A 26543-nucleotide genomic window follows, 5' to 3' on the forward strand; every position below is an offset into this window, starting at 1 on the left:
GCGGCATCGCCGCTCGCTTGGCGCGTGTTTCGTTTTTCAACGCGAAACAGTTACCCCCGCAGCCCCTGCCTTCTTTCCTATAGCCTTTCCTTCCCCGGCGCGCACCCTCTGCGGCGGCGAGTATTCTCAACTGTAGACAAGGAACGGGCGTGCCGAGGTTGCGGACACGCCGTTCACCGCCTAGTTTTGCTCGCGGCGCAGTTTACCCGGGGTTCTCCCGAGGGCATCAGTTCCGCAGAGGGCCGCGACTCGGGTTGGAACAACGAGGGATGGGGCACGCCGAGTCGGTCGCTCTCGTTTCGCGATTAAGAATGCTTCTCGCGTGTACGGCGGCCTCTCATTGGATTTAATTTGTTTGCTTTATTATTATTTATTTTTTTCCTTTCCGCGTGTAAACGCGGAAAAATGTGTTTGCCGAGAGCTATTAGGTTCTGATCCGCAGCGCGCAGATTGCTCGAAGTGTGAAGTGCGTGGATGTCGATACGAACGAGAAGTTGTGCCGCGGCTCTTGCGATCATTGAATCCGTTGGTTTTGACTCCCGGGGCTCAAGCCGTATAAAATTCTTTAAGCGCCTCTAAATGTCAGCACACCGCGGTTTTTACGTCTCTCCTTCACCGGAACGCACGTGTCCATGCAAGCCATGAATTGAAGCTGAAGCGACCGCGAAGCACCATATAACTGGTGAGCCATGCAGCTGTACAGGGACAGACGTACTGCCGTTACCAGGCAATGGTGCTGGGTTCGGTTCCCCAAACCTAGACAACATTTTCGTCCTACACGAAGTTTACTCTCGGAGGAGACTGGTTGACGCCTTTTGAAGCATTATGTCACAGTCCTGCATGTGAGTGGCGGTCTTTTCCTTGGGAGTAAAATCTCTGCTGTAACGAAGAAGAGGAGAAAAAAAAAAGGGGGGGGGGGGGTGAGAAAGGTTAAACATGTTTGGACACGCTTAAGGTGCCCACAACGCGCTCGTTATGTGAAGGATATATATGTGGCTTGAATTATATCGGCACTGATCCGTGAAAAATGGCTGCCCCGAAATTTTCATATCGGGACCCGGAACATTTTGATAGTATACGGACAACTCCGGCAATTTCTGTGACGGCTGACAAGTTCGAATTTTGGTTGACGTTGTGATGAAAAGTTATCGGCTAGCTTTACGAACTGGCATTGTAAGCTCCGCCTGTGCCATAGAGGGCCTTTATATAGTCGTGTGCACTGCTTCGACACTAACGTGCTTTCTGAAGCATACGCGCTTTTTAAGGCAAAGGCTGGCCGTTTTACATTTTTCAGTTGTTCTACTGACACACCTACACAGAAGTACGCGGAGTAGGCTAAGCTTTTCCTTTTGCGGTTCTAATTTCGCGCATCTGTCGCTGGCATTTACATCAACGCGAAGACTGCTGTCACAGCATGGCCAACGAGGTATATTATATATATATATACTTCTAACTGCACCGAGCTTTTTTTCCCCCCATAGCTGCGACTTGAATAATGCTCATCAAAAGTCCCATATGCCAAATTTCAATTTGATGCTCAGTGCAACGCGCAAGAACAAAATTTTGAAAGTAATTTTTTTCTCTCATCGATAAAATTATGCTCTTTGTTTTAATCGAAAGTCGTTATTAGAGTTCCTGTATAGACTCAAAACAACATTAAAAATTAAATTGTGGGGTTTTAACATGCACAAATTACACAAGGGACTACGAGGGACGCCGTTAGTGGAATGTTCCGTATTAATTTTGACCAGCTAGAGACCTCTACCGTGTGCATAAATCTAAATAAACGATGGCTCTTTTGCATTTGTCTTCTATTAAAATGGGGACCGCATTGGCAAATAATCGAAGCCGCGACCTCGTGCTCGGCAACCGAACGCCATAGGCATCGCGACCGCGTGCCGAAGAGCACGTCGACGTGCCTTTGATTTGGGCTGTACGAAAAAAAAAAAAAATATCAGACATACGCGGGACCCGTCGGGCTCGCAGACTATCCAGTTAATACCAGAATAAACGCGCAACGCGAATCGCCATTTTGCAGCAGTTTTGGCGCGGAGTCTTATATTCACGCTTCGTCGAATATAAGAAGCCCTTCGGAATGTTGCTCCCTTCGAATCGACTCTCCACGGAATCGACCATATTCTTCCGCGCGCCTGGCTGCGGCGGCTGCTCGATCAGCACGGCTAATTGCCTCGCTTTAGGCGCGAAACCCACGGGAACCTTCTTTCTCGCAGACACACTTTCTCTCTCTGTTCGCCCAGCTAGAGGGAGTCGATGTCCTAAAAAGTGAAGTCAAATAACGGATGCTTGTAGGCTTTGTGTAGAGATGGCGCCACGTGTCCGATTGTTCTGCTTGTTGGGTGCTCTCTTTCACTCGCTTCCAAAGGCCACTACTGCGTTTTGACTGCCTTCAAGAGCCGGGGTGAATTCTTGTTTAGGGCCTCGTTTATGTACGTGGACCCGCTGTTTGCGAACAAAAAACAGTGGTGCCCAATGTTCTGGGTATACCTCTGTCGCACCAAATCGAAGTTCCCCGAAACTGACCATTCGTGTCTTCTGTGAGCCGAGAAGAATGCGCTAAATTCGCATGTTGCCAGCGCCGTCTAGTGCTTCCTGCGGCTGTTACGATGGAGCAAATGCCTCGGCAAGTGTCTTGGTGGCGCCTCCGTGTTTCTGCTTCAGCTGACCTGCCTCGAGGCCAGGACCAACTCTCGTGGTCCTGGCGGTTGATTGATCGATTTCTTAAATAAGTATATATCAAACGTTGACGCTGTACGTGGGGCCGACTACTTCTTGTCCTAAAAGGTTAGTTGACAGTGCGTCCGCTGATGAGAGCAACACCCATGTACACTTCATTCATTCATTCATTCATTACATTGGATTCTGCAGCGACATAAATAGTCCAAACATACTGTCATGTGGAGCTCTCTTTATGAGCTTCCGGGCACCATGTTCCCGACATTTTCATACGCTTCGATAGGTTACAAACGATGAAAGACAAATATGAAATCGGTCTATGTATATGCGCTCGGTATATCTCAGTAGAAACGCGTACAGTTCAATTACCGAAAAACGCCATCGGAACAAGCACACTTATGGACATTCTTCCTGACTGGCGCCCGGAGCACGCCGGTGGTTCCGGATTAGCAGGTCTCCTCTTAACCACCAACACAGAGACGCGCGTTTCGCGAAGTCCCCCTCTCTGCACGGATCAAAGCCGCCCGTAGGCGGCTACTACATCAGCGCTACTGGGAGGGGGCGTCTTCACGTGCGCGCATACTTTCACCTGCAACCGCCGCGGCCCCCACGTTGCTGGCACCAGCGCGATCGTTCCAAGCGCGCCAAGCTGTAACAGAGAGGGCGCGGATGTGGGCGCGCGTGATTCAATTACAGCTCATTGGCGGGTCCGCCCCGGCGCTTAATGGGATTCGTTAGGACGGGGAGGGGTCCAGGCCAAACTTGATTACGGCGCGCCCCGTCGCCCGATGATCCGGATCTGCCTGGCGACCTGCTCTTGGCGCCCCTATCTTGTTGCTTTTTCTCGAGTATTGTTTCTGCTTTTAGCTGCTTTCTCGCTACATTCGCGCCCACGTGCGAAGAAGGGAACCTGAGCGATCGACGCGCAGCAGTCGCGGTGATGACGACGTTTGGGTGGCGTCGGCGGGTGGGAGTCGAGGGGCAAGGCGAAGAAGAGCTGCGTCCGCGCGGCGTCGCCCGAGGGGTCGGCTTCTCCGTACGCATCGCCGCGCTCGGTGAAGCCGTCGCGCCGGGCGTGAACTGCAGGAAAGCACAACGCGTACAAAACGTGGACGGCGCCGCGTATGTAATGAACGGCGGCGCGGTGTCGAAGCGGTGGTGGCCGCGAGGGAGAGTTCTACGTCTCTCTTGCGTTATTGTTGCGCTCGGTGGTTATGCGTACGCCGAGTAAGCCGCGGTCCCTGCAAACAGGTCGATAACGCAAGAATATGTATGATAAGAGTAGCTGTGTACTGTCGGGCGACCTTGGAACCCTAGTGTGTCCTTTTAGAAGGTGCCGGCCTCCCGGAAGACGGTAAACGTCGGCGCATTACGGTCCTGAAAAGCAAATGACAATTGACAAAATGGCATTTAAATTTTCTTTAAGGGCCATGGCTTACTGGTAGGGCACTATATTCCGCCGAGTATCACCTGTTCGCCCACTTGGGCAGCTGGGCTACACTTACTCGTCGCGCACATTAAAATCAAAATTTTCTCGCATATTCGGAGGGCGTGACGTGAGTACCCTCAATTGCGAGCAGCCATACTATGGTAGTCAGTGCATGCGTCTTGGCCGCGACTAAATTCTTTCGCGGCGCTCGCAAGCTTTTATCTATTACTGCCGTACCTTATTCCCCGTGCTCTAAATCACGCAAACAGATTTGCACCAATACGTCAGCGCAAACACTTAAAACGCCGCATCGAGTTCTTTCCTGAGGAAGCAGCTATATATATATATATATATATATAGCTGCTTCCTCAGGAAAGAACTCGGCAGGCCTCCTGTGTTGCACCGTGACCACCTCTGTACTCCATGGTATTATGGTGGATGCCAGGTGCTATTCCTCGTACACCAATTATAAGGTCAGTAATGCGAGTACGCTATACACAAGCTGACGTCGAAGTGGGTGCCATTCATCAGTTCTTCACTGCTATTTTTTTCTTTTCTTTATTCTTTTTTTTTACTGTCTAATACGCCTCGTCATCTTGGGGAAATTTTAACGCGACAGCGTTAAGGGCCCCGTGTCGCAGAAAATCTGGCGTCGGCGTGGATGTCGGCGTCAGTGGCGGAGAAAATCATCCCCAACCGCCCCAATCGCGCAGGCCCTCCGCGTGGCGCAAGGTGTTAGGGGAGGAGAAAGTCATCCCGAAGCATCCCGACCGCGCAGGCCCTCCACGCGCTGCAAGGTTTTGGTGAACAAAAATTGAATTTCTCACAGTGAAATCCGTCAGAAAAATGGTAAAGTACGACTGAACCAGAACCTACAGACATGGTGGCGTCGGATTGTAATTTAAATGTACGAGAAAACATAATTCTGTTACGGGGAACACAAACCCTGTTTTCCAGCATTTCTACTATAACAACAGCGGCGCGCTCGGGTAGTTTACTTGCGAAAATGCTATCCAGATGGCGCTCGCATCCTCGGCAGGTCAAATTGGGACTTCGCCTGCCTAATGCGTTTTGGACACGCGCGCGCGTCGGGGCAATAGTAAACAATTAATAAAATAATAAAAGAAGGTGCTAGGGCCTTCAGATTTTAATATAAGACGACTTATATTGCCCCTGGAAAAACGTCTTCCCAGCAATGCATTTGTTTAAAAGTGAAGCCGACTTTAAGGGGATCGGTGTAAGCTTGGTCTTCGTAAGCTGGCTTTCCCACGTTCTGTGTTGCAGTGAAGCCCACTGAAAGCCCTTAACGCTGTCGCGTTAATGGCGCCTATACTTCTCTCCACAATATCCCTCTCTTAAGGCATATTATAGCTCGGCTGACTGCCGTCATCTGCCAATTCGTTTATAGCGACGATCACGTTCGATCTCAGCGCGGGATCGGTCTCAGGCATGCGTGGCCGCTTGTCTCGCGCAGAAGGCGGCGACGGTGGCACCTCTGACGGCAACTCGGAGAACAGCTCGTCGTGCGACGAGGACTCGCAGATGCGGCTGCGGCTGAAGCGCAAGCTGCAGCGGAACCGGACATCCTTCACCAACGAGCAGATCGAGGCGCTCGAGAAAGGTGAGCGTGTTGTTTGCAAACAGCGAATGTTTGGAGACCACGAAATTAATTTTTTTTTATTCTTCTTAGCCTGTAGTCTAATGGTGCTACACTGTTCGATCAGTGCAGTGGAGCTGTCATTCAAGGCGGCATTGCCACGCAAATAATAATAATAATAATAATAATAATAATAATAATAATAATAATAATAATAATAATAATAATAATAATAATAATAATAATAATAATAAACTTTCGTTGCTGGCCTGCTCTCGAAAGCTTTTTGCTCGCGATTCTATAGAGCGGGGAGATGCGTGCGACCGTTTGCTAACGTTAACCAAGATGTTTAAAAAAATTGGGATACACGGTGCAAAATACAATTATAAGACCTAGGGTGTTCGGTCATCATAGGTAGACGTAGGCCTGATTTGGACACCAGCACACGCGGGTCTCGCCGGCAACGAGGTGGCTCACGCCAGCGCCCGAGGATTAACGCACCGGGCGCGGGCATTAGGTGAGTCGCAAATCGTTGCTTCCGAGAGGCCGTTTTGCGCGCGAAATCGCCTTCTCACATTCCACGACATCTGTGCACATTATACATTCGATCGTCTGACATTTACCCTCCCTTGGCACGTAATTCTCCACGTAAACGCGAGATCCTGTGGCGGCAGCTACAGACTCGCACATAGCCCTCCCCTCACTTTCTACACGTCATTCACCCTTCTCTCTACCCTCCCCCGGCCTGCCGCTTCTGCTCAGCGGCCAAGGCCAATCTCGACCACATAATGTGGGGATGCCCTCAACACTCATTACCCCCTCCCCTTAACAATTTAATTACTAGTGAGGAGCAGTGGGGGGCTGCCTTGCGCAGCTCCAGGCCCGACGTTCAGGAGGCCATCCTGGGGTGGGCTGAGAGGGTAGCGGAGGACTACCTTGAGTAGACCCCTTCCCCCCTCTACCCCGCCGCCCCTTTCCTTGTAAAAAGGATAAATAAAGTTGTTACTACTACTACTACTACTACTACTACTACTACTACTACTACTACTACTACTACTACTACTACTACTACTACTACTACTACCTATATTATATGGTTGCATCGTAGGTGTTTGGTTTCATGTTGACAGAAATTGTACGTTGAAGGTATAACTCGTCAAATTAGCAAGTATATGCTCTGTCAGTATGCTTATGCGGCCTGAGCTGCGATCGTGATGAGCACTGCTGCTAGCTAGAAATATACGGTTTTCTTTTTTTAGACCAGACCGAATTTTTTTAAAATCACCTGTGGCAGTAGGGTAATTGTAGTCTTTGAGCTGGATTACTCTAGGCGGTGGATATTACTCCCACGTGAAATCAAAATGCATAATAGACAAATAAAAAAAAATCACGAATTATCTTTTTCATTAGTTACTTTGCGGCAAACATTGTAATTTACGAATTGCAACCGGCTAGTTTGCAAGGCATATCCACTTGGAAGTTGGAACGACTTCGAAGGATCCCACGGGTTTCGAGATATTTGCCGTGAAACTTGCGGCAAAAATGCGCTATTGTTTAACTTATTTTTTTTAGGAAACCACCGTTTATGCATTGAAGCTCAAAAGTAACTGGAATGCCCACGTATTTTTGTCCCACACTTTGGGAATAAATATCTCGAAACTGGTGCCGTCCTGAAAATTCCTTCCAAGTAAACACGCTTTGCGAACTCACCGGCTATACAATTCATAAATCGTAATATATACTGCAATGTAATTGTTTAAAAGGTGCATTAATTAGTATTTTTCGTTAGTGAGTCGGCAGGCCAGCATTTCAATTTTTCGTGCAAGTAATGTCCGCCTTTTTGAGTAATCCAGCTAAATGACTATAATTATACTATCTGCCACAGGCGATCTTTAAACATTCTGTATGGTCTAAAAAAAAAAAGAAAGAAAAAAATAACAAAGAAAACGGCCGGTATATTCAGTGATTCGAACATATGTACTTCATGCATATCAGCTCAGCTGCAGCACTGCTTTTCTCAATGTTCTTCTTTCACGACACACTGAGGAAGCAACGAAAACGACCAGTCAACGACTGCCTACAATGATACCCCCCAGCATATATACAGTCGAACCAGGATATATTGAATCTGAAGGGAATCACTCAAAATTTCGATATATAGGTAATTCGATATATCACATGAAAATTTATAAAAAATTTTCAAAGGGATTTTACTGCTGTTCGTTATACACGATATTCGTTATATGTGGGTTTCGATTGATCCGGGTTCGACTGCATATATATATGAAGGAAACGTTTCGTATGGTTCGATTTGCTATAGGCGACGAGGTGTGTGCCGGTACATGTCATTTCAACAACACTCGCAACGTTTGAATTCGCTTTTACTTTAATTCGTTGAGTATGCATATCACGTTCTCTTGAGATCTAAACACCAAGCGGAACGACCGTCGCACTCCGCGCGTTATCGCATACGCGTTCAGTACGTATACGCATGCGCGACTCACAATCGTATACGCAGAGTTCGAGCGCACCCACTACCCGGACGTGTTCGCCCGGGAGAGGCTGGCCGAGAAGATCGCGCTTCCCGAGGCGCGAATCCAGGTACGTGTCTACGTTTGTAGGTGGCGCTTCTTTTCGAAACCTGAAGCCTGATTGGACAGCGCGTATGAAACGCTGAATGCTAGAGGGACACTAAAGAGAAACGCCATAAGTTTACATTGAGTGATAATGCAATCTTAAAAAAATTGTTTTAATACAAATCGCATTCTTGGTATTCTCAGAGCAGTTTTCTTTCCGGCTGTCTATCTAACCAAGAATATGGGTTAATCCCGAAGAGAGTGCAGTCTAAAAACAACTTTAGTCACTGGATATGTGCCGCTCTACATAATAATCATCATAACCTAAAAAGATCACCAGTTATACATCCGTGATAAGATAGACAACCAATAAAGTGTACATAGAAATAACATCCATTAAGAGTGCGATAAAATCATTTTCGTCCCAAAAGAATGCTGTTCGCAGGCATGGGTAGGCTTCGTAGTTGAATTCTGCTCGAACTTTTTTCGTTAATTCCGTAGCAAGAGGTTGATTACTAGAAGAGAAAATGAAGGCTGCAAACTTGCATAATCTCAGCTTATCTCCAGAAGCCTTCCTTTGCCGGTATTATTATCGCCAGCTTCACGCGGCGTTTAGGTCCTTGTACGCGATGAAAAAGCGTGCCGGCGACGTCAGCTCAATCCGCACGCGTGCGGAAAACTGCACATGTCGGCACAAATTTCGGTTTACACTGGGTCCGCACGAGCGGTGTAAAACAAAATCTGTGCACACGTGCAGTTCTCTCGCACGCGTGTGGAAAGCCGGTCGTAACCTTGCTAGTTTTTTTTTTTTTTTCGCGTTTAATTTTTAGTAGATGTAACCAGGGGGGGGGGGGGGGGGGGGGCAGGGGCATAGAAAAAAAAAAAAACTTTTTACAAAGATAAAGCAACGTGCGACCACACCCGCTTGCCTCCGACCTCACCAAACCCTCGAAAAAAAAAAAAAATCCTGGCTACCCTACAGGATAGGTCTGATCTCTTGGCGAAACCTTTACCCCCCCCCCCCCCCCCGAGTTGGCGAGTGACGCCACGTGCGCTAATATACCACGAGTCTTCGTAGGGTTAACGGTTTAAAAAAGCTGGTCGCGGTCGGACTACGGGTGCATGCGCGTCGGGGGGTGGCGGTCCGTGTTGTGCTGACGGCCTCAGGTCTGGTTTTCCAATCGGCGGGCCAAGTGGCGGCGCGAGGAGAAGCTGCGCAGCCAGCGACGCGCCGCGGAGTCAAGCGCTGCCGCCGCTGCCGCCGTCGGAGGGGGACCAGTGCACGGAAGGCTCGCCGGTCCGCTGGCCGGATATCCGGGTCTGAGCCAGCCCATGGCTGCCGCCATGCAGGACTCCTACAGGTGGGCTCCTCCATATGTCCCCTCCACAATGCGATATAGCACAGAATAGCACATACGGCGAATCACGGAGGCCAATGTTCCATTTGGGTATGCGTAGCTTCCACGATGCACGCCCCGCTCACAGAGGCACGCGGGACGTGCATCTGGATGCGCCTGGCCTTGGGCGAGCTGACAGCCATGGCCGAGACAGCGCGTACGGTAACTAGGTCACCAGGACATAGACAGCACAAGTGTCCAGTGTAGAGTGTCGAACCGAACTGTAACTGAACCAAAAACTCAACCTGAGCTGTTCTCTGCTGAACCGGTTCAATGAAAGGTTTCAGCTCAGGGTCGTACATACAAAAAGCGGTTCAAAGAACTTGTATGTTCTCTTTAAAGCACTGCACGTTTTTCCAGAAACTGTAGGCACGCCATTAGTTTCTTTCTTTCTTCGAAACCGCTTGAACTTGCATGGAACACTTTCAAAAACTCCAAACCAGTTCAAACCATTATTTCCTTTATAGTACTAATAATTCTCTCCGGAGCTGAACATGAACCTAACTGAAAAGTGTGAAGCCAAACCAAACCCCAAGAATTTTCAACTTGCCAACACGATTCGCCAGATTGACTTGTGTAGTGTGTTGCCCCCTGTGATGTTCTACCTTTTGGGGTAACACACCGAGATTGTCTTTATAGTCCACGTTTAGGCACGCCAGCTGTGCATGGCAATTGTGTGCGATAGTTTGCAAAATGCACTGGCCATGACACGTTGCATCTTGCCGTTCCACCCGTCCGCAGCCCAATGGCCGCCGGCATGGGTTCGGGTCCATGCCTGCAGCAACAACACCGGGATGCGGCCTCGTACTCGTACATGCTGCACGACACCCTTGGCCTAGGCGCCTACTCCAGGGCCTCGGCCAACCCCGCCAGCCAAGGAAGCATCGCGGGCGGACACCCCGCCGCGTACGCAGTCAGCGGTGCCAGTCCCCATGGTGCTGCAGGTGGGTCGTGTTCGCTCTGCAGCCGAGCTTTTTTTACTGTAGAACTACGCGAGGGTCACGTCATCGTGCAAAGCTGCAGCGATGAACCGACTGCTTATGCAGTGCAGCATGCAACCTTTGCCAGTTTTCAAAGACTCTTCAGTCGTGAACAGATCAACCAGTCTATTGTAGGGCTTTCCAAGTTCCAAAGCTGCGGAAACTGAGGGCAGCAGCTGCTCTCTCGAGCTTCAGAGCGCTGCAGATGCTGGACCACAGGGCTACTCAACTGCTTCCGTCACTTGTGCAATGGCTTTGAAACTTTTGATAGAGGCTGCAAGCACAACATGGACGCTAGCTTTCAGGCCACGTGTAGGTATGCAATATGCGAGTTGTTACAGGAGTGAAATAATTGTTTCTAAAGCTTTATAATCACAAGTCACTAACAGCACTCGTTAATGCACACACTAGTACACAAAAAAGCTTTTCAGAATTGACAAAACACTGCTTTATTACTTACAGCAACTGCACATTGCTTGGGTTTGCTTCGTGTTGTCTCAGGATATTGTGGCATGATTTGCCAGCCAAAGGTTATTGATTTCCTGCTATTAATGTGCCCTATGTCATGTTGTACCCTAGTACTAAAGCCTAATCTCATGTAACCATCTGTCTTCATGCGCATGCTTTAGCTTGTCCATTGTACAGTACTATCACTCGCTGATGAATATATTATGTACATGAGAAACGGGGAAAACTAGTACAGTGAGCCCAGCTCACAAAGTTACACGTTCCTCAGTGTATTCTGTAGGATTGCCTTACAATGCGGTCATTGTTGGCAGCCTGTAGTTCTTATATTCTTTATTATGCACCAATCGCTGAGCCACACAAACCTGCATCCTAGAGCCCTATTTAGCTTGTATAAGCTATGGACTGCAAAGAGTAAGCACACCTATGGTTTCACAGTGCTGAACCAGTGGTCATGCACAGTCTCAAGCATGCAGCACCATTGTCTTTCACTGTGTGCAGGTGTCATCTCTCCTGGCGTGACGGTGCCCGTGCAAGTCCCAGGTCAAACAACTGATCTCTCGGTGCCGTCCAACTACTGGCCCCGACTACAGTGACAATGGCCCATGGTTGGGTACCCGACCGACCTGAGCCTCGCCAAGGGCAGCAGGTCGTACGCCAACCTCCAGGACCACTTCCCGGCCACATGCGCCAACAAGGACTAGTCGCGCTCCATGCGCCCACGAAGAAGCTCTGCTTTACTCTTCTAGTCCGCACGGATCCCGGCCAGCGCACAGCAGGACTCTGATGAATGGTGCAGCAAAAGTGCGTGCCCCTTCTTGCAGGGGTGTGAAGCAGTGGTCACATTTTGTGAAAGTGCGTGCAGTTGCTCAAATGGCAGCGCCCTGTATATGTATCAGCTCGCTGACCTGCGGCCAACCGTGTATGCAAATCGCAGTGGGTTGAGAACAGTGGTGCATAGATTCTTACGCTAAAGCCAAGTGTTCCAAGGTAGCACTTCAGAATTTGTGAGTACTGTTGGCTCCAACACTAAATGTTGGAAAGTTTCTCAATGCCGCAATATATGGCCGCCTTGCTGTCACCATGACAGGCCTCCTGAAATGTTAACTAAGCAGCATAATCCGCTGAATGATTCTACATTTTTCAGCCAGCCTTCCCTGATATACATTGTAGCAAAATTCATGGTTTGTTGCAGCATACACATGACAAGAGTGCGGCACGAAAATGTAGCGAAAGAGCATGCACTTGGTCAAAGTGGGACTTGACGCTGAAAATGCCTTCAAACAAAAGTAACTGCACAACTCGTCACAAAGCAACTCTGCTGCTTTCACTTCCTGTAATCATCGCTGCGTGTCATGAACACTCTAAACACGTGTGCCTCGACCGCCGATTGTCGCAACCGTGGTGGACGACGAGACCATTTGATGCTGGCAAGAGCCACCAAGGTTGCTAGTGAATATAAGGACCTTCGTTCTAGTCGACCACACTTGTGAGCACCCCCGTTTTTTGTTGTTCTTAACATGTCACTTGACCTTTCCATCCTCTACTTTCCAAATGAGCTGTTTCAAGTGTTGTCAATGTCGTCATCGCAATCAAGCCACAGCTCTTCTCCTAAAGCCTCAAATTTTTGACCACAAGTTTCTTGGGCAGTGCAAATACAATCCAGCTGACACTAACCTGTGCATACGTGACACTTTGTTGGTGGTGCAAATGCAGTCCAGCTGACAATACGTGTGCTCTCTTAGGTGGGTGACTGAACTACTCACTACACTGCCCTCGTCATCCAATGTGACACTACAGTGACGTTTGTGTTTGTTTTTGTTCACATTTTAAAGATGTGCAGTTGTGGCGTTTTCTTGTCTCTGTTCCCTCACGTGTACCTCGAATGCTGAAAGCACTCTGTCAACAAGACCTGGCCCTAGACTGCAACATTCATTTGCACGCCATGTCGGCAGCTTGTTCTTTCGTGTCATCTGTGTGGACCTTTGAAAGCAATGTTTTTGGAGAGCTTGTACAGAACTGTACTGAAAAACAGAACAGGCGCACACTTTAGAAATGTCAAGAGGCATACTTTTAATATAGCTCATCCCAAAGAGTTTCGGTAAAGACAAGAAAAAGAATAAAAGAAAATGGTGAACGTCCAGTTTGTGATGGTTGCTCCTGTTGCTTTATATAAAGCTTATCTCAGACATATGCAGTACACTGCACAGCTTCAGCTACAATGCCTGCTATGGTGCTTGTTCAAAAATATTTGTAAACCTTGTAAACCCGTCCCCCCACGCACCTTAACTTGGTATTAAAACTATAACAAGTGTACATGAATTTAAAAGAACTGTGGCCAAAGAGGCAAGAATGAAAGAGTATCACGTCATCAGAATCAACAAATAACAAAGTATATTAACTATCTACAAATACAAAGTCATCATAGAGTCCTATTCCTGCTGTTATCAGGCAAGTTAATTTTCACATGACATCACGAGCCAACTGCTTTTTGTCAAGCTAGATTAGAAAAGGTGGCACCTCCTAGCAGAAAAGAGGGCAAGGTGCAGTTATCTATGACAAGAGTTATAAACATTTTGCTACACTCATTCAAAACCCATTTGTTTACAAACATACTATCACTTGCGACAATTCTGACTAGTGCAATATAGAATACAACCATATAGACACATAGGTAACAACCAGATGTTCTGTCACTCGGTCACATTCTGTAGGCTGTCCTCACGAAGCACTCCACCAGAGAGGCTAAATCCCATATTCAAGAACTACGGGAGAATCGACTTGAAGCTATTCCTTGACTGTGTACAACTGGAGTACCCACTGCGCTTCAACAGTGTTGCTCAGTAATTTTTATGGCAAGAAATCGTTTCGGAAACACATCTCCACAACTCCAGTGTCTTCAAGTTGAGGTTGGGAGTGCCTGGATACAAAATCAACGAGGAGCATCGTTGAAGGGCAGCGAGAACTTCAGTCAAGGGACGTCCCAGTGCCGCCCTCCACTTTCCATGGTTTGAGGTGGGTTGTCGAGTGGAGGAACGTTTTAGAGGTACAGGGGTTAGACAATTGAGGCGATGAGGCCTACGAGACCGTCACCACTGAATCAGAACGTCCCGTAGCTAGGCGGTGGATCGTAGGGGGGTGCAGTGCTGCCTATGCTGCCATATGCGGGCGGAGGAACCTGCGGCGTTGTCGCCAACAAGGGCTGTCCTGCAGAGCTGCGATCTCGTATCCACTTGTGGTACGGTGACTGGGGGAAGGGTGCCCGGCCACGCTCGGACCACAGCTGCAGCACCGTGCCCAGCACAAAGAGCGCTGCCCACGTCAAGGACAGCAGCAAGTCTGCATTTCGTACCAAGACACACTCTGCTCACAATAGGCACTTCGGGCTTCCTCGAAGCTACATGCTGCCATAAACATCTTGGCTTTTGCCTTTTCTTCATGAAACGAGACAGACTGGAAATGCAGGGAGCACCTACACTGACTAACCCGCATCCTTTCAAGAAGTTATTGCAGATCGAGTAGCATAAAACCATGTTCCAAAACATGCATTAGGTTTTTTTAATTTCAAGCTCTTTTCGGTGAATGGATACGCTACTGCTTTTTCAAATGCAGGCACTCAGCCTCAGTTCACAAACAAGTGTGAGAATTTTTGCTGCTGGTTGCACAGTTTAATTCATAAAAAAAAAAATAGATCTCACTGTGCAATTCCTACGCCTTTCAAAGATAAGCTGCAAGCAGTTTCTTGCACTAGACACGTCACAATAGGAAATTTTGTATACTTAATAGGATTTCTGTGCATGCTTTCTGGCATCGTGCTACAGTTGGCTGCACTTCGTATGACAGTTTCCGCAATCAAGCTTTCACAGTAAGAAAACCTGATGGGGGGGGAGGGATCGATGCTATCTACAGGCGGATTTATCCTTGCAAAGGCATGCCGGCAATGGCTACTCCTGAGCGTCTCATTATTAACTTGTTAGCGGTAAACATGCCACAGAGTTACATGTGGCATGAGCACCTCACTTTTGAAAGTGGTTACTAATGCTGTTAATAGACATGACCAACTTGCTACGGCATCTCACAGTGCACAGGCTAATTCTGTATTTACGATTCATGATGAATGAATACACACATACACACACTATTATAAACAGAAACAACAATCAAAATACAGATGCCTATGCCAATTTAAGGATTGCTAGTGTATAGCTTAAGTGTCAACAAACAGATGCCATCTTACACAGAAATGGTTCAGTTTGTAATTGCTGAACCCATAAAATGCAAGTGCCACCCAGAGCAATTTTCGATGCGACTAAAAGTGACACATGTACTTTGAACACAAAACTAAAATATTCAAGAGAGCGAGCAGCCTTTTTATCGTTCGAGAAAGACAAAATATGTAGCATCTTGGCCCATCATCAGTGCAAAAAACAAATGATTATTGTGGTAGTGAATGAGAAAAACAACCCGCCAAACAAGCACACAGACGCTTGGTTACGCTGACCTACCATTTAGCTGGAAGGGAACAGTATTGCTGGCCTGGTAACCACCTGGAACCAAGGATCGCCGCACGACATTCAGCACCACGTAGGAGAGCGATGTGCCCAAGTACTGATCTGCTGCCAGGATAGTGCAGTAGCCCCCGACTAAGCAGCAAGACAGCACACTCAGCTGCAATAAAAATAAAAGGCCAAAAAAGAAAAGCTTCCTGTCACATGCTTCAAATTACATCCAAGGCACAAAGCAATGGTTGCAAACATGCACACTGATGTTGTACAGAATTTATTGACCCTTCCTGCACCTTGACCAGTTCTAGTTCTCATTGTGAACTGTGCACAATACGATTGACAATTAGTTCCGCTACCTATGCAATGTAAATCTGACAAGGTGCTGCTGACTAGACAAGACTCTTCACTTTGGTTCTAGTCATGGCTTTTACACCCCAGACGCTGATAAATGTTCTGTTTGACAGAAATGTGTAAGACAGCTTTCTGTTGCAGTTTGATGTCATGACGATACACCACAAGTAAAATGGCTACTGGTCATAATGAAAGAGCCATGAGAAAAATGAGCGGTCATTTTGGTACAATTCTTTCACTCTGTGGAAGTTGGTAATGTTATGATGGAGCCAAGTACTCGCCCTAAATACGACTACAGCCTTGGGCTGCGTTGCCAGCACTAATACCAGCAAAGCCAAAACAATCTACAAGAATATGTCAATGTATGTGAACCAAAGAAGAATCGGGTAAAAGCCACTGACAGCTGTCCGCAAATTTGTAAACACATTTTTAGCACACTAAGCAGCGAGCCCAGGCACAGCCATATTTCTTGCCAATTCTCAGCATCCTTCTGACTCAACACTGTTAACACAAGCATATTGCATGAAACCTGTGAGTACACTCACCAGCCTGGCCTGTGGAAGCAGCAGCACAGTCGGCAGCAGCATAATACAGCTGACGAAGACCCAATAACTCAGGCTGCTCTGAAGAAACGCCACTTCGCCTGCAAGACAGCAAGTGGCATTCATTAAAAAACAATGTCAGTGCCTACGATAGGAGTAATGAATATGAGTGGAGGGTCACAAACCTAGAGGCGTAAAGAGAAGGACAGCAGCGACAAGAAAGCCAAGGAACAATCCTGACAGCGATATTGAAAGCACAGGGATGGCAAATAACCACCAGATGGCCATCCACAGCAATCCGCCGAGCGCCCCTCCGAGCAAAGCTGCCAGTAGTCCATCTGCACAGTTCCAGGTGAACAGTTACGCTCAGTTAGTGTTTTGCTTTTAAAACGAAGCAGGGTGTGTGGCACAGTGTGAACAGCCCCATTTATGGACTCTAATTGTCTTTGCTCAAGGATTCCTTCGAGGTTCATCTGGTTATGTATCGCGGTAAGAAAATGCAAAATGCACACATTGAGCAGGTAAAACATCAGGTCATATGCAAAATAGTGTTCCAGACTCCCTTGTGGGCACTTGGCTTGCATAGAAGACCTTTGTTGTGAACAAGAAACCTCCAAGAGTTTGGAAACTTCCTCCCAACATAACTATCAGCCTCTTCATTTAAATACACTTCAAAACAAAGGCGTTTTCAAGAAATTTACAAATACTCTTGTCAACTCTAATCTCTACTCTAACCTAATTACTCCAATCAACAAAAAGCTCTCTATGCATGCTAACTAAAACATCATCCCTTTACCGAGCCTTCCCGCTGTCACCATCATTAGTGCTTTCGCACTAATTCTGTAACTTTGATCAAGGTTATTTGTACTAAGCATTACAGGGCCTGCCCACCTTGTCTTCCACTTAATCTCAATCAGAATATTACCTGCCTGCACCTGATTTTGAATCCATGTTGCCCTCCTTCTATCTGATAATGTTACACATTTTATTCTGATTCCAATATATAATTGTGCAATTCTCATTTTTTTTAAGTTCCTTTGTTTTTTCCGTCACACATTCTATAATTCCTTCAATTTCGTCAGTGACAGCATATATGCTGTTTCCTCAAAAAGAGCCCCTTCAAGCGAGATTGTTTCATTCGCAAACGACTGGTTTGCACCTGAGGCCAAAACAAAAACTCATGTCAAAGCGTTATTTTCAAGTAAAAAATATGGGATGCCCTCATAGGATAGAGAAAGGAACAATTACAATGATAGTGTTTGGTGAAAAAGATACCAATGAATAATTATGCTTACCACGTGCAGATGCCCTCGTTATGGCAATAAATACCATGAAGCTTATTAGCGAAAATGCAAGGAAGCCAAAGAAGAACATCTCTGGAAGAGAATGAAATGTCAATAATATTCCATGAATATACATCAGTGTTCTTGGCTAGTGCATGGACAAGAATGACACTTACGAAATGAAAAGAATCGATGACCTCTGAAGCAGATGATGAGGCCAGCAATGCTCAACAGCAATGCAACCACCAGACCCCAGGCGCTCTCTGGAAGTGATAAAAAAAAAATAAGTCATCATAACAGCCAGTTGCGTTCTTATCACGCTTAAACTGCTGCACACACGATTTCTCAATCTTTCAATCGCTTTTTCAGCAAGAAGGCTCCACTCACTTGAGGGAACAAGAACTATGTAACTACAATGAAGTACTGCAGATATTTTTGCTTGCATTGTTAGCATTATATAACATACTGCCATGTCAAAGACACATCATGGTCAGTACAACTAGGCGAAAGCATCAATAAGATTTAAAAAAAAAGATTAGTACTACTTTCTGCCATTTAAAGTTTTAGTGTTTGCAGTGACAACTAAAAAATAAGTGAAAAAACAAAAATTAAAAAAGGAACCATCAGATGGAGTAAAATAGAAGTAATACATAAGGAAAACAAGTAAATAAAAAAATATTGGTCCATCAGAACAAGCTTCAGCTGTTTTAGGCTCAGTGCAGATGGCCACAACTGGATAGCATGTCACAATAAAGGTATCATGTTGCTTAACAAAGGAATCTGGAACTAAAATTTTTATTACCAACATTTGTCCAACTATTTTTAAGCCATAGAAGCCTTTGTAGAAACATTCCTATCAGTGGGGTGCATACTATGCATAAGTGTGTTCAAGGGCATGGCCTGTGCTCGATCCTTTGACCTCATGAGACAAAGGATATTTCAGACTCGCCACTCTGTCCTGATAAGTGTATGTGTTGTCTTACAATTTAAAAGGATTTGGCCATGTGTCAGTTAATTCGAACAAACCTGTCAGTGGAGCATAGCAAACGAGCCCAGTAAATTCAGCGCAGTGCTACAGTCGAACCAAAACTGGAACTAGGACCTACTGAAACTGAAGCCGTAGAGCATGCATGATTGTGGACGTCACTGGCAAAATAATTGCAAGTACTGTGGAAATTATTGCCACTTTTTGTCTTCCCTTCCTTCTTTCTTTCACTTGCGTCTCGCGTCGTGTGCATGTGACACTTGCGCGAGACTGCAGGTGATGCATGTGGCGCGACAGCCGGACTGTATGTTCTGCACACTACTGTAGAACTCGCTAACTACACCACGATGGATGCATCCTCGCTGGCGGCTGGATTATTTGGAATGGTGAGCGATCGGGCTGGGAGATAAGCATGATGCGTACTGTGTTAATGAAAGCTTCCTAAAGAAGGTGCCCGTGTTCTGTTGCCCCGGTCGAGGTAGTGAGACTTGCTGTTCTGAACATGGTTTTCCACATGGATTCCCGCATCAATTTCAGTGAGTGCACTGTCTGCACAAGTTGAGGAAATTTGTTTCTGTGTGGGCTGCAAGCACAATTACAACCAGAACAGTGGAATTTAATGCCAACTAAAGATGTGCTAAGCTGTTTTCTCGGCACATTACATAATCTGACATCCGGATTATGTCAGCATTCCTTCAGGTATAGTGAAATTTGAATTAGTGAACCTTTTATAGCACTTGCATACTTTCCGACAGGGAAACAATTTCCTTCATCTATTAAGTTGATATTGTCTTTATCCTAAATTAAAAATTATATAGTGTGGTCTTACGCACCAAAACCACGATCTGATAATGAACACGCCGTAGTGGGAGACTGCCGAGTAATTTTGACCACCTGGGGCTCTTTAATTAACGTGCACCTAAATATAAGTGCATGAGCGGGTTTGCATTTCACCCCCATGGAAATGCAGCCGCCATGGCCAGGATCGAGCCCACAGCCTTGAGCTCAGCAGCTCAACACCACAACCACTGTGCTGCCAAGGCTGGTGCATCGTTATCTTACGGAGTTCGTACAAGCCCAGTTTTACTGACCGAAAAATTTATGCAAATGAAAAAAAAAAGAACTATTAGAGGCAATCATACAAACACATGGAATAGAAAGGTAGCACTTGTGGACATGAAACGTTACATCACTTGAACAAGCAACATTGTAATGGCTGCACTAAGTAGGACGTAGGAGTAGTAGACCATACTAACTACAGTCGAGCACCTCTACAACTAACGGCTCTACAAGAAAATGACCTGTTTTTTTTTTGTTTTTTTTTTCGAAAGTTCGCCCAACGGCATAAACAATTAAATATAGAAACGTAGGCCGGTTTCGGCGATGAACATCAATAGTGCTCGATGGTTGTTTCCATAGAGCCAAGAATCATAGTCCGGTGGTTGCGTGGGATGAAGGCCTACTGTTTAATGTAGGAATAATGCTGTCACATTTCTATTGTGAGCTGTGCAGTGTGCAACCTTTACAACGAATCACCAGTATAACGAATTATATTTCGGAGGCCCTAAGCAATTAGTTATAAAGGTGTTTGACTGTAGTCTGTTTCCTGCCTCACAAGATCAGCAACAATTCCTCATTGTGCAATGCAGCCATTCACTGTTTGGCATGATCTTCAAATTACACTTCATGCAGCCTAGCCTGTTCCATTACTGGGGTAAAAACAGAATAGTATTTACCAATGCTCCATAAAACATTAAATGAACATCTAGCACGCCTTAAGTGACAACATAAATGGATTGATCTTCTGTATTAAGAAGTGCTAGGTGCCAAAATGAACCGCTACACCTAAAGGAGGGCTACGAATAAAACACAGCACCACCCACATGTTGATAACGCCACAAGGAACTGTCTAAGATAAATGATAACAAATATCAACCGAAAGCTACGCTATGCAGTTAAACTACAACCTACTAGTTAAGTGCAGAAATGAAGAAGCACGTTACATCAAAAAAAGGTCTTATAGCTGTGCTCCTGGTGAAATATAAAATTTGTGCATTACAGCAGCCTGCTCTTGGTAACTACGGTATTAGGCCAAGTATAATTTTGAAAGTGTCTGTGCCAAGGATCTGGGGAGCAGGAAAGGTCAGCACAACTTTCAGCATCCGAAATAAAAAAGTGAAAGGAGGGTTAAAAGTGTTCTATTTCCAGTTCACATCAGCTGCTTTCATGCAGCAACAAAATTGCAGTGAACTGAGATGTGCTATTTATACTCACCGAGCCGTCGACACGTTTCAGACTGCGTGTACCACAGGCAACCATAAGTGGCAATGGGCACATAGGCAGCCTCATGAATTTGGCCGTCCCAGGTCACCTGCTCCACGAGCACCGAATACACTGCGCCTTCGCCGGGGTAAGTCAGAAACAGTGCTCTAGTCTTCGGGTTTTCACGGTAGGCTTTCACCTTTGAAATTGAAAGACAGGGTTGTTGGACAAGAGCAAAATTTTGTGTTAGTGCCACCTTCACAAAAAGTAAAAAATGCTACCTACTCAAAAGTAACCAAGAGCTACAAAGAAAACCCGTACAAGTTCCTCATAAAGAAAGCTTTGCAGTTGATGGAAAAATTTCTCCTGGTCTTTGGATTGAATGTAACACTATTATCTTTCTGAGGCAGTTATCTGAGGCAGCTACTCTACCAACTTGGCTAACCAGACTGCTAGGAGATTGTATGGCACAAGAAAAGCGTTTAGCAGCTTAAAGTGCAACATTCACAAAGCGGACAAGTTGTACAAGGTGAAGGAAGTTCCGTGAAATGTTTCGTGAAAGATGAAAGTTTTTCAATTAATGAAATTTCTGCAGAAATCTTTGTTTGCTCAATGCTGCTTTTGTGGCAGATTTCATAGAATGGTTGTGAGTAAACAAGGACGAGGCATGGCACGGTGGAATGAGTTGGCACAGGAAAGCTGGTGTCATCCACCTCCACAAATTATGAGTGTAGCCAACCCTGTGCTAAAGGCTGCTTCCCTTAGCCCTTAAACCATTCCTCAAGAGCATGGTACATAGGCGACGTCTGACTGAATAAAATTTGTGGCTGTTCCACAGCCATATGCATAAATAAACATGTGGTCATCTAAATGTGGTTCTATGAGATATCTGACATGATGCATGCTAAGAACAAAGTTCAATGCTTCAATGACATTACAGCGATAGTATGTTCAAATAAGATAAGTATAGTATAGAAAGAACTGCTTCCTTAGATTGTATTGTGCCCAACCTCCCAACAGGGGGAAATCCCATAGATCTTATACTAGTTAAAAACAGGTTACCGAGTTACATTATCCACATTTTCGTCCAAGGCAAAATATGCAGCAGCTCTCACTGACACACCTCAAGAACGAAGCCTTGTGTCCTCAAAAGTCTAGGAAAGTAGGATGACACAATGCTGATGTTAACAAGCTTTGAACCTGCATACCAGATGTGCATTGCTTTTCACTGAAGAGGGGTCCAGCATCTTGGAGACAGCTGTCAGGTAGTGGTCTTCTGACAGATCCCATTGGTCGAGGTAGTAGACATACAAATCGTACCGAAAGAGCGGAAGGCTCCGACTACACTTGGAAGTTTGGGCCTCGCGTGGTACTCCGCTGCTGGCATGCTGAAACTCCACGGCCAGTTCTGTGGACTTCAGCACAAGTCGAAGGAAGGGTGACACTTCTACAGGGAACTCCATGTTGCAGCCGCCAGGCACCGGGTCTGTTAACAACACATTGCGTAAAAAGATCTTCATTAAATTGAAAAAAAAAAAAAAATGAAATGAACAACAACAACAAAAAAAAAGTAAGAGACTGCAAAGGCTTTGATTCCCATAACTCAATTACTGCGAACAGTAGCTACAAGCCCTGAATTCTTTGATACATTTAGAGAGTTCCACCATATCTTGAGAAAAACCCCTTTATAATTTAGAACAGTTTGTGAGAACACTTATGCCACTTGAAAAACGCTTGGAAATACTGATGCTCTCTGTGTAAAGGACAGTTTTGTTCGAGTAGCTGTGTTACTGCCTGTATGCAGTGTAGATGTTGCATCGCATTTCTTGAAAGCAGATGCCACTGTGGCCACCAGTTTAAGCTTCACCTACACCGCAGCATGCAGCTTGCATGCGGCAGATGTGTGCTGTCTGCAGTACCATCAATTTCGTGATAAGCAGGTCATGCAAGACAAACCCAGTTAATGAGCTCTCTATGAGGTGGTGCAAGTACATGCTGCGGACTTGAGACGATATATTTAGAAAAAAAAAAAAAAGAATAAGAAGAAGGCAGCAGTTGTGCCCGAAGGGCGAAGCGCTGACAGTGATAGGAAGGTTTAGCATTGTGCTCAAGCTCCTTGGATGGTGTTCTAGCTATACACGGGGGCGACGTGTTAGCACAAAGCAGCATGCGAGACAGCTACTGCAATGCAGTAGAAACGATACCTTGGCAGCTAACAGCAGGGGCGTAGCCGGGGGGGGGGGGGGGGCTGATGGAGCTTCAGCCCCCCCCACCCCCTCCCGAAATTTTTTCGTGCCGGCATGCACCGCTGACCAACACTACCACCGACGCCGGGAATCATTCTGAATTCTGTCTACAATGTCTTTTTCACGCTCGAAAAGAAATTTCAGCACAAACATTGCGAACTCGGGCTAGATTTTGTGGCAACGCCCTTGCACCTGGAGTCACGTAACGCAAGGAGCCCCATCCGAGCACAAGCTTTCAAGGGCTTTTCGATAGCGAGCGGGCGCGTTGTGGCATCTCACAGCGGCCGCGGAATCTACGGAGCGCATGGATTTCAATTACGAAACTTTACGGGTATAAAGTTCTCATAAACTTTTGACGCGAAAGGTGCACTGACATTTCCAAAGGCGTGCTTTAAAAGATTTTCAATTCTGGAACTTTATGGGGTTAATGCTCTTATACACTTGGGCCAACATGCGTGCACTGGAGCCCTTGTGTCCAAGCCATTCGAGAAATGAAAGCACGCACTCGCAATCTTCCACACACACGAAAATACTAAATATCACCGTGACTGTGAGCTAGCAGCTGATAATTTTCTCCAAACATTTTCAGGAAGCGTGCCCAATGTGATCGATCAGCTGGACCAGGGTAGGCAAAGTAAAATATGAGAAAACAGAAGAAAGTAAATGGCCTATTATTGAGGAAATTATTTTTGCGGGTGACAAGGTCTGGCTCTCCATGGCCACAGGGACAGTGGCCCTATGGATTTAAGGATAGCCCCCGCTGAAAATATAGGTATTTTCAGAGCGCTTCTTCGCATGCGAGCTGATTGTGGAGATACATATCTGAAGAACCATTGGGAAAGTTGCCCCAGTAATTACTCGTATTTAAGCCCAGATGCACAAAACCAAATTATAGAAATTTGTGGTGAAATTATCAAAGAAAGCCTAGTTGCAAAAACAGGCTGCTTCTCCATACTTCCCGACAAAACGACGGACATCGCTGGAATCGAACAGCCTACTATTTGTGCAAGGTACCTAAACAAGGATGCCAACGACATCGAGGGAGTGCTTTAGGTTTTAGCACCGGAATAGATGCCCTCTCTCATTGTGACTGCAGGTTCTATGTAAATGTGTACAAACAGCTGCAGATTCTAGTCACCCTTCCAGTGACCACTTCAAGCGCAGAGAGAATATATTTAACATGAGATTACTAAAAAACTACTTGCACTCTACAATGTCTGAGGAACACATGGTTAGGCTGGTGCTTCTATACGCCCACAGTGACGTCGGCATCAACATGTCTGAAGTCACTGACCGCTTCGCTAAACTTCTCTGCCGAGAGAAGTTTGTCCTTTAGATAGCAAAGCAGCAAAAATCAATGCAAGTAAAAAGCTCTGTTCCTTCAGGTCCATAAGCTCGTAATTACGAAAATGTATGACTGTTCATTAGCTTTTAAAACCGCAGAAATTTTAGCCGTTTATTCTAGCAGTTAGCATCATTATCAAAATTATCATGCGAATACGAAAATTACGAGGACATCAATAACCAATTTTGACCGACCTTGCTCATTGAAAGCCCAGCCCACGCGGCATTTGCCAAAAACACACTCGGATATTGGGTAGTTCAACTTGCCGCATGATCTGTGGCTTTCGTTTGTCTTTTTCTTTCCCTTTTAGCTAGCTACCTGCTTTTATTTCTTTTTTGAAATGAAGCAATACCCTCCTTTAATTTTGGGTGCAGAATAATTGTTGCTGCTGTGCAGGCAGATAAATTACACAGTTTTGTACAGATTTCTGCATTATTTCTCTATTATTCTGCCCATATGGCGCCATCGCGACCGCCAGATGGCCCCCGAGTACATATCACAATTTCTGTGATCATAGTTTTGTTCTTGCCTAGATCATCTGTCTTTCTGTGTGCAAAGTTTACTATCTGTGACTGCGCAACATGTTTATTTGTCTTGTTTGACGCATTATATAGAGTCACTTGCTTAAATACGTAGATTTATTGGATACTTAGACGTAATTTAAATATCTTGTTGCGAGGTTTTGTGTATACAAGCAGTGAACTTTGTTTCCAGCGACTCTTTTTTTGCCCTTTGGCGAGTTGTATCTTCGCATTTGTATATTCCATTCTATCTTCACATTTCTAATGTATATTTAGCAGAACTCCTACTTTTTATTTGTACTCACTGTTGCAAGTGTAATCTCAGTGTAATTACAATACACGACTGGTAACAGCTGCTCCTGCATAATCTATTGCAACGAGAGACAGCGTCATTGAGGTTTTTTCCTGGCCGTTGCATTTGTGCGAAAATGTAAACAAGGTTCTTGATGACAAAGTTTCATCAAAATATTTGTCCTCAACTTATTCATTTCATGGCCTTTACGTTTTTCATATCAGCTGCATGCACTGCTTTGCTGGTTTCGAACTGATATAGTTCTAAAGTTCGTGTGATATTTTCTTTACGTATTAAATAGACCCAAAAAAAAAAAATGCGGCAGCGTTGATACCAGTTATTTCTGCTCCAATTTTTGGGACATACGAATATATTCTTTTATGAAAAAATGCATATTTTACTTGACAGTGCGAAGGGTTCAATAATTTGTTTGCAGCATCTAATATACAATGGCATTGGCAATGCAGTTATTATTCGTGTATTTGATCCCTCGACAAATTCTATAAGGAGGTGGCCGCGTTGCAACCTGAGCCCCCCCCCCCCGAACAAAATTTCTGGCAACGCCACTGGCTGCCAGGCGTGTCACAATGCTGGCATGATGAGGAGCGCCACCAGCGGCATTGCACCTTGACGGTACACGAGATGAGACCAATGGGAAACCACAGGTGTATGCAAGTGCCGAGTGAAAGTATCAGTTTTATCTTGTTCCTTACTGCCTGTTCTGCTGAGACAAGTGTATACGCACAGCTGCTCAGCAGGAAAGCTAGCGTGCATATGTAGAATGCATATGCCAGCTGTGGAAGGCAGAATGCTGGTTGGAAGTGGTGTTGTATCCCGCCATCCACTTAAGCAGCTAAATGCACTGTGCATCACTATCATCTCTGGAGAGTTATAACCCTACGCGTCTGGGGTCGTGCATACCGTGACAGCACGGTAATGACAGCTATGATGTGAATGCGCCTGAAATGTTCGTTGAATTGTTATTGCAATTAATTTATTCACATAAGCATATATGATTGTGTGTTTTCAATCACTGGGCAGAGTGCATTAATCCAACGACAGTTGAAACAACA

General features: G+C 45.8%; 2 protein-coding genes across 3 annotated transcripts in view; one reads left to right on the top strand and one right to left on the bottom strand.

The window, feature by feature from the left end:
• LOC119450443 (paired box protein Pax-6) overlaps window positions 1–13284 on the top strand; it is a 57428-nt gene extending 44144 nt beyond the window's left edge. Inside the window, exons 6-10 of one of the 2 annotated variants that reach the window (XM_049665870.1) lie at window positions 5598–5744; window positions 8239–8321; window positions 9464–9657; window positions 10435–10637; window positions 11640–13284. In XM_049665870.1, coding sequence (XP_049521827.1) covers window positions 5598–5744; window positions 8239–8321; window positions 9464–9657; window positions 10435–10637; window positions 11640–11734 — 722 coding nt within the window. In that variant the 3' untranslated portion in view covers window positions 11735–13284. The remainder of the gene's footprint in view (window positions 1–5597; window positions 5745–8238; window positions 8322–9463; window positions 9658–10434; window positions 10638–11639) is intronic. The other variant, XM_037713888.2, reaches the window with a different exon arrangement.
• LOC119450442 (transmembrane 7 superfamily member 3) overlaps window positions 13187–26543 on the bottom strand; it is a 28674-nt gene continuing 15317 nt past the window's right edge. Inside the window, exons 3-10 of the mRNA XM_037713886.2 lie at window positions 22275–22552; window positions 21079–21265; window positions 17996–18082; window positions 17832–17912; window positions 16722–16874; window positions 16540–16637; window positions 15644–15806; window positions 13187–14477 (exon numbers count right to left, since the gene is read on the bottom strand). Of these exons, the coding sequence (XP_037569814.1) occupies window positions 14239–14477; window positions 15644–15806; window positions 16540–16637; window positions 16722–16874; window positions 17832–17912; window positions 17996–18082; window positions 21079–21265; window positions 22275–22552 (1286 nt within the window). The 3' untranslated portion in view covers window positions 13187–14238. The remainder of the gene's footprint in view (window positions 14478–15643; window positions 15807–16539; window positions 16638–16721; window positions 16875–17831; window positions 17913–17995; window positions 18083–21078; window positions 21266–22274; window positions 22553–26543) is intronic.

This window comes from Dermacentor silvarum, chromosome 4, assembly GCF_013339745.2.
Source record: "Dermacentor silvarum isolate Dsil-2018 chromosome 4, BIME_Dsil_1.4, whole genome shotgun sequence".
Lineage (NCBI taxonomy): Eukaryota > Metazoa > Arthropoda > Arachnida > Ixodida > Ixodidae > Dermacentor > Dermacentor silvarum.